At 36.4% G+C, this 9,258-nt stretch overlaps 1 protein-coding gene across 1 annotated transcript; it reads left to right on the top strand.

The window, feature by feature from the left end:
- Positions 1-17: 17 nt before the first annotated feature.
- LOC121864614 (2-iminobutanoate/2-iminopropanoate deaminase-like) lies at positions 18-9,258 on the top strand. Its single transcript, XM_042363704.1, has 5 exons — positions 18-187; positions 1,184-1,344; positions 4,429-4,497; positions 7,366-7,421; positions 8,658-9,258. Exons 1-5 carry the CDS (start codon positions 120-122, stop codon positions 8,712-8,714), a joined length of 411 nt encoding a protein of 136 aa, XP_042219638.1. The 5' UTR covers positions 18-119; the 3' UTR covers positions 8,715-9,258.

The following is a 9,258-nucleotide window of genomic DNA, read 5'->3' on the forward strand; positions in this document are numbered from 1 at the left end:
AATGACAAATGTAGTTGCCACTGCCAGTTTAGTTGTGTACGTTAATCACCCAGTTGCAAGGGACGGTTTAGCTAGTTTGGCTGTTCAGCAGTACCTTAGTAACTCATCATTACTGCAACATGGCATCTAAAATCCTTCGGAAGGTGATTTCCACACCCAAAGCACCTGCTGCAATTGGTCCTTACAGGTGAGATGGCACAATGAATTAACGTGTGAAATCAAGGTAGATTCTTGGCCTACAGCACCGGTGGTCAATATCATATGTATTTATATACGTAATCTATATGTCATCCTTTCTTTCCGTACTTGTTGTAATCGTCTGTAATGTTTCAATTGACCCAGGGAGCACCACACTTATTATTAGCTGTTGTCACGTGATATGTAGCTATTTGTTCAGTCAAGTCCAATAGGTTTACCTGGTTCTTCATGTACTGAACAGACAGTATCTCAATAAAAAAAATATCTGTCCACTCTGAGTGAACCATTATGAGACCACAGATACAATGTTGGTGTACAAGTTGATGACGCCAAAAATAGCACTTGAAAACCGTTACAAGGTAATTTACACTGGTGACCTTGGTGGTTTATTATCAAAGCTTAGTGTAAAGGTTAACATGGTTTTTACATAGAACTATGGCAAGTACAATACAGTAGTATGGCCCCGTGGCAGCCATCACAAGAACCTTCACATTATCCCCACCTTACTTCACCTGATGAATTAACACCCTAATATTACCTGCAGGGTTTATGGTTGATAAACACATTTAAGGACAAATTCTGTAAAAGGAAACATCTTTCGTATATAGCTCTTAAATATCAAAAAGAGGTTAGAGGAAATTGAATTTCGTTTTTGTTATTTTTTCATACCAAACATGAGCTATATATATATATATATATATATATATATATATATATATATATATATATATATATATATATATATATATATATATATATATATATATATATATATATATATATATATATATATATAATAATTACTGTAATTTAGTTTGGTTATGTAGGCGAGGTGGTTAGTTAGTTTTGTATGTCATCAATGGACTACTGTAGTTGGATCTGGCCCCAGGAACTGTCCCTTTACCCTCATTGTTTACAGAACCTGGGTCTGCTTAACACTTAAGTTTTTATTTTAATAGCTGTTCTGCTCTCCCCATTTGAACAGCCAAGCAGTGCAGGCAGGTAACACACTGTACGTCTCGGGGCAGCTGGGAATGGACCCCCAGACCATGAACTTGGTGAGCGGTGATGTTGTTGAACAGACTAAAACAGCCTTAACCAACATGGGTCACATTCTGGAGGCTGCAGGTTGTACTTACAAACATGGTAAGTTTACTAGTGTGGTAAGTTAAAGAATCAAATTTCCTCTTCTGGTGCAGTACTGTACGGGTACAGTTCCGTTCAGAAGTTTGTTATACACTCGTGGTGAAGGACACTTAACCTGTTGCACCCTTTCTGGACGTCAGGTCACTACGCCAAACCTCCCACCAACACACACAGTGGAACTGACAGCGGAACAGTTTGATTCAAACGAGGATGCCCCAAAAAGAGATGGAAGAATATTAACCCTTAAGCCCCAGGTTAGGGTGCCACTGGCAGTACCCCCCCGCCCCCAATGCTGGGGTAAATCGAGAAAAATCAAACTTTCCAAAAATAATTGTTAACCTTTTTAGATGATAAAACAATAAAAAATAAGTAAGAAAAACTCTTTATTGACCCTCTAGTAAGTTCCCTGGCAGTGCTGAAGGGGGAGGGATATAAGGGGACAGTGTTGTTTTGACAGCTGAGCTCGTGGTCTCCTATGCACTTACCAGCAATTTTTAGCTTGCCTATGTGTCCAAGATGGCCAATAATGCCTATATTTACTGATCATAATACTTATTTGCTATAAATAATTAATTTAGAATAATTAATTTGCATTATTTTTCATAAAATGTGCTTGGCAACACACGCAGTCGGTCGCCAAGCTGTCTGGCTGTCTTTGTGTTTGGTAGAGCAAGTAATGAATAAAATAATAATAATTCCACAAATAAACACATTTATAACATAATCAGAGCATTATTTTCCATTAATACTACACTACAATTCAATTACACTACTTTTAGCAATATTACTTCGATACAGCATGATAAAATGGATAAACGATGGAATTGAAACAAACAAAAGTAGGTACACGTAATTACATTCAGGAAGCTGTGGCCGAGCGTGTGGCATGACAGGCAAATAGTCACACTGGAACTTGATAACCCGCGCTGGGCATTTAAACACTGGCAGGAAACGGAGCACGTCTTAGTACGTCACCCGGGGCGCACTAGTACGGTGTAAGGGTTAATATGAATATCGGCCAACGTTACTGCTGATAGGTGGTGAAGATGCGTTAATATCCTGCTTACGAGAAAATCATAGTTATAGGAGTATCTATTCCAATATCAGAATACAATGGGGAAATCGGTTCTGAATGAACACTAGAAGATGTGGAGTTTAGCGCGGGTGTATAACGAACTTCTGAATGGAGCTGTACCTGTATTAGGTAAAGATAGCTTAGGTACTCCTCTGGGGATCAACTGAAGATTTCACATCCCAACATATTTCACCAAATGATTGAACTCCCTAATGCAATCTGGGGGTTTAGGTTAGGTTAGCATTAAGGTGATTAATTATCAGGTGAAATAAATGGGTGTCTCATCTTACATTGATCTTTCTTCTGTTACAATACAAATACAGGTAAAGTAGTGCAATTAGTACATGTAGCTACTTCCAGTACAGTACAGTACTGGATTCTCAATATTCATTCTGGTGTTGTGTGCCTTGACATTACTTTATATTTTAATTTAATTTTTATTTTATTTATTTTTTTTTTTGCGGGGATTAGTCCCACTCGGGCATAGGTCACTGGCCCACATCGGGGCCTGGGGGGCGAAAATGTAATAATAATAATAATAATAATAATAATAATAATAATAATAATAATAATAATAATAATAATAATTCATAGTAAATAAAATTTATAACAAAAAATAAAAATAAAATAATGATAATAATAATATAGTAATAATAATAATAATAACAACAACCAAAAAGAAATAAAAAATGAAAAAAGATCAAAGGCGAGAAACATTATAAATGTTGTGATGTCAATGGTAAGAGAAACAATTGAGATCCTGCAATTGTGTGTAATTGGGGCAGAAAGTCAGATCAACCTGGGACTTGGTCACAATTTTCGTGATGCCATATGGCAGCAGGGTCTACCATTAGACAATACATTATGCTTCCAGTATCTTCCCAGGCGGTAATACCTCCCTGTTTGGTAGCTGCCAGGTAGTAGGTGGAAGGTGTGGAACAATATACCAAGGTTAAAGTTTTGCCGGTATGCATACTGTGTATATATATATATATATATATATATATATATATATATATATATATATATATATATATATATTGAAAGAATATTCGATATACAGGCATACCCAGATAACTGACACATACAGGTATAGGCACCCGGAAAAGTCGTTTGTTAGTGAATCAACGGTTATTGAAGCAATTAATCCCATAAGAACATAACAAATTCAGGGGGTTAGGGACCAGCCACCCTCCAAAAACTCCCATTTATCCTTTATACATCTCTGTAGTGCACACTGCCAAGCAAGAAAATAAAGCTAGCATTATAAGCCTTAAATAAGCCATGTAAAGCATAAATTGTTACTTATTTACCTGTGTTGAGGATGTTAGAAATTGTCTAGGGTAACAAGATCAAGTTTCTTTCACTTATTGCTGTTCCATCACCACTTTTATTATGCCTTATCACATCACGTTAAGTAGCCCAGCACAAGAGAAACTATCATTGGGGTGTCTAGGCATGATTGAGTAACACACAGTCAGAAATAATGAAGAAAACTTGAAGTCAGAGACACATAGTAAGTGTAAACAAGAGTAAAGATGGTAGGAATGAGTCTTAAGGCAGTGAGCAGAGTCCTCTGGTGGCAAGAATTTGCACCACGCCAGCTCTGCCAATCATCAGATCTCTGGGGTATCAACAAAACTTGCGGGGTATTTCTCCTATATGTAATCATCGGTTATGCGAATCGGTGGTCAACGGGACATCGGTTATCAGGGTTCACCGGTACATGTATAGTTAAACATGTGGAGGCTAAGGATTTGGATTGTATACAGCATATACAGATTAGGGATATAAAGAAGTGTTAGTTATGTGTAAAATTTTATATGTACTGTACAGTATACTATCTTAACTATACTGGACTCTCTTGCTCTTCCTCCCTGATATTTTGGTTCCCCATTATCAGCCTTGCATGAGGGTAGGAGTAGAATGAAGTTTATAAATTGATAATTCTAGTGAGTTGAACATAAAGTACTTGATGTAGACTTCTAACTTACAATTGTGTTTTACAGTGGTGAAAACAACTGTGCTCCTTGCAGATATCAATGACTTTGTTAAAGTTAATGAAGTGTATTCCACATGTAAGTATGTACACCATATGATGTTGTGGGTCTTATTGATAAATTTAGCTGTGTAAAACATTTTATTTTATGATTTAATGCTCTCCACTCATTAACTCCTGCATTATACTGTATTACCCATTGAGTCTCTGGGTAAGAAAGCCAGGTAAACCCACAGCGATAATGACATAACATAGGGGAAAAATTAGTTACATCCCACGAGCCCAAAGATACATCCCCTAACTGATGAAATATGTCCCCAAAACTGTGTAGGTACACTGAAAGATATAATGCTAGTAACATAACTTGAATACCGTATTTTATGGCATTTAAGACACTTTTGTCTGAAAAATGGGGGAAAAATTGGTCTGTGTCCTATGTGTGAAGTTGCGGTCTCCCATAGGCTAATGAATCCCCCAGTTGTTAAATTCTACCTAACCCAACTCCAGAATTAAAAATTTTATTGGTTACTTAAACACATTATTTTGATTTTTAATTAATTAAAAAACAATTACTATTGTAAATATAAAAGCTGGATTTATAAGTACGTACTGTACTGATGATGATAACCTGAGATGATGAATGTCCATACGGTAGGCACCCAACTCTTCATAGGTAGCTTAGCAGTAGCCATTTCTGAACTCTTACAAGCATTACTACAGAGTATTTAATAATGTCATACCTGCAACGTTTATTTTTAACTGTACAAGTACCTGACACAAATGAAGATTTACAGATAACTTTCTTTTCACATTTGTGCCTGTTAACGTTGCTGGCGGTAATGTAGCCAAGTTAGACTTATCACTGTAACCACCAGGCTACTGGGCCAAGCTGTAAGGTCTTATGGTTGTTTTTCAACTCATATTTTTGGGTACATATACATGACTTTCTTAATTTATTTTTACTCAGTCACATGCACACACCATCCTACATATATATTGTGAAAAAAAATGTAAGAAAAAAATTGTCTTGAAGTCAAACACATAAATGGAACACATATACATTTCTTTGCACAAGAGTTAGCTAGCTCAGTGAGGGAGGGGAGGAGGACACAGAGTGTAGGTGGGGAGCATTGCTAGGGAGACGGCAGAGGTAGCATCCCTGCTGGACTGAGTTGCTATGGTGAACCAGGGAGTGTATGCAAATGGCGATTGTGTTTAACTTTCTTTTGGCTTTTATTTACTGGTTTGGGAATACAGGTGCAGTAGAATGTCGATTTAACACGAGATACGTTCCAAGAGAGGTTGCTTTAAATCGAATTTGCACTAAATGTAAGTGTTGTTTCAATGGAATGATTTAGTTTGGTACTTGAGAGAAACACAAAATACTAATAAGACTTTTAGTAACTAATAAATACGAGAAAAATACATGGCGATGGTTGATGCACGTGGTAGGAGGAGGTAGTGTCACACAGTACTGTATGTCTGTTCATTAGAATGTCGGCGCGACAACTGAGGATGAGGGAGGGTGGCGGGCAGCCTTGTAGCATGCCCAGAGAGGCGTCTGGCGGGAAACATTAGGCGCGAAACTTAAAATAATGTGTATTTCCATATGACGCACCAGATTTGACTCGCGTAAAATAGGAAATATACGCTTTAAATTGATACGTTGTCCTTAATTGTGGGTGTCACTTTAAATCAATAATTTTACATAGATTTGCGTTAAATCGACAATCTACTGTACAGTATTTTTAGTTGTAATTTATTTATTGGTATTATTTTTATTTATTCCTCACTTTTACTGGCATTGTACTGTAGTATATTATTTTAAGAAAACTATGGCTACTGGAGGAAAACAAACACAATTTATTACAATATTTTCCCATTGCTACTACCTTGTACTGTATAACAATTATTAGTGTATCCGAAGTAAATCACCACTTAACTAACTCATTTCAGTTAAGTCACGATAATTCGCGGGTCAGGTACCAGAATATATGCAGGTGTGTTGGGCCTCACACCTGTACTATGTTGTGTTGACCCAACATGTTTGTGTTTTGGGACCCACACCTGTACTGTGTTGTGTTGAGCTAACATGTAGGTGTGTTGGGCTCCACACCTGTACTGTGATGCTTCAGGGCAGTTTACAGTTTGTTCAGTAAAATAACTCTTTAGATCCCAGATCTTTAATTATAAGATTGAGAATTACATGTATTGAGGTTTTGAAGGAGAAAATGTTTGGTCGTGAAATTGGAAGTCAAGTTACTTTACTGATTTAATAGCTGGTATATACTGTATGTGTTAGAAATCAATGTCCAGAGCTTTATGGGCTGTGAGTAATTTGTCTTGAATTTACTTTGAAGGTCAGTAAGGCCAGTGTCCCGTACACTAAGAAAAACAAAACCAATCAAGGAAAGTGTTGTGACAAGTACATTACTGTCATAACTACCCAAGCAATTACATGAACATGACAAAACAGTGAAAAACAAAAAGGGTTAAGTTTTTGGATTGACCAAACTCAAAAGAAAAGTCACCTGGTTGGCCCTAGTTGAAGCACAGTAAAATAATATAACATCAGTAGCAACCAGTCAGTTGCACCTCTGTGGCTGCAAAGAACAGATGTGTGTCTTTCTCTTCCAAGTTCAGTCTGACCTAAGAACCGAACCCCCTTTTTTCCTCACTGAACCAAGTTATCTACATTCACAAGATTTTCCAAGATATGTGGAAGGCTTGTCTACCTCAAAATGCACCCAAAGACTTTATTAATACATCATCCATGAACCTTTATACAACACCACCTCCTCTGCATTAGATCAGTAGTACAGTATGTACCGGTAAATAAGTTGTGATATCATCCACTGTTAGTTGGAGTTTGTCGTACTCTACTGTCTTGTGAATGTATATTGTTACCATGGTTAGTATCATTTATTATTATTTTATTTCTTTACAGTCTTCTCAGAAGCAGTACCAGCACGAGCAGCTTACCAGGTTGCTAATTTGCCAAAGGTAGGCGTGTGTGTGTCAGTTGCATGCTTGTTCATGTGTGGATGTGTGTGAACCTTTACCGTAATTGGAAGAGTATAGATACGCTGGATAGTGCATTTTACTCTGTTGCCGGATACTAGCTTTGCCAGATAGTTTTAAAATCTGGCCCATATTACCCAGCTGGATAGTATAGTATGTGTTGGTGTAGTATGGATAAATAGGCGAGGCTAAACCTGCACTTCAGCAGTAGTCTAATATCTTGGGTAGCTTCCACTTACATGGCCATTCATGTCTCATTATTTATATTGTTGTCCATGACATATTCTTGTTCACATGAAATACAATTAACATAACCTCCTCTATCATCATCATCCACAAAAGTTATGTATCACAGCAGCCTTATATGTTACCCGTTTGACTTCACTCACTCTGTCCCTCCATAACTTATATAAATCCTACATTTGGTATTTTCCAACTCGGTAAATAAAATATTCAATACCAAAGATAAATGTTTTGGCATAAGTATCATAAGAATTGTTTTTATTTGGCTGGCCATAGGCTAATGAAGATGACAGTATCATTCCTGGCTTATTTGCTACAACAACTGTAAGTGTGTGGTGACTTCTTTTTTACTTAAGTGCCTCTAAAATATCTTTAAATAATAACACTATTATGTTATAAGAGAAAAAATTTAAACAATAAAGGACTAAATAATAAATAATCCAATTCTGTCTTGAGTGAATTCTTTTATTACTCACTTTCATTTATTCATTTATTTTTCTTTACTTAATGTATTTATATACTGTACAGTATATATAAAGTTGGAATTTTTCACTGGCCGGATAGTGGATATTATACTGGATAGTGAAAATATCCAAACAGATACAATAGTCTATCTGGTGCACACTTGAACAAAAGAGGCTGCTTTGTCCACACCGGGGGCTAAAGTTAACACTGTATCAGTTGGTCTTGTTGAAAGATAAAACATAGAGAAGGGTTTGTTGTTCCCTGTACAGGAACTGGAGGAGTAACTGTTTGCAGCAATATACACTGATCCAGTCTGATAGTGTCTTTGTCTCTAGAATGAAGTGCTCCCCTGTAGAAGGCTCTGCCTTAGAGTGGTTTCCAGCGTGAGAATATTGAAAGTCGATTGTTTCTTATTGATTTTAAAATGAAATTTCACATTTTAGTCCTTGATTTATAACTATTGCATACAGTATTCAGTGCACAAGTAAATAATAATGACCTCTTTTACAGGGAGGACGTGTGGAAATTGAAGCTATTGCTGTTGTGGGGGAGTTGGATCAGCAGTGACTGATTAAATCATTTGTGAATACAAGTCTTACATGAAAAAATTATGTTAATTTGAAGAGAGAAGAAGAGCATTGAATGTTAAGTGTGTGCATTCTGTAAATATATAAATGTTTGTTGTAAAACATAGTTTTAAACTGTGTTTGTGGCAGCAATACAATTGTTGCTCTCTTGCATTTAGGTATGTAATAGTTAACAAATGAAAACCATTGTGAAAACTGAATAATAAACAAGTGCACGTGGAGCCTGTTGGCATGTTATGTATTGAAGATTTCTGGACCAACAGAAACGCTTACTGGTACTGTACGGTACTAATAAAAGGGAAATACAGTAAACGGATGCTTTATATAATGGATTATAATGGACACCCTAAACCTATCGGACAAACCCTCAAGAAAACAGACATATGTCCGTTATCCCCAAGGAGTTCTCCAATAGTTTGTCATTGCATAAACACTAACCATACAGTAATATTGTACAGTATATAATAAAAAAGAACATTAGTTGAAATTTATAAAAAAAATGTGAGCAATAAACTATCACAAAT

Source organism: Homarus americanus, unplaced genomic scaffold, assembly GCF_018991925.1.
Source record: "Homarus americanus isolate GMGI-L3 unplaced genomic scaffold, GMGI_Hamer_2.0 scaffold57965, whole genome shotgun sequence".
Taxonomy (NCBI): domain Eukaryota; kingdom Metazoa; phylum Arthropoda; class Malacostraca; order Decapoda; family Nephropidae; genus Homarus; species Homarus americanus.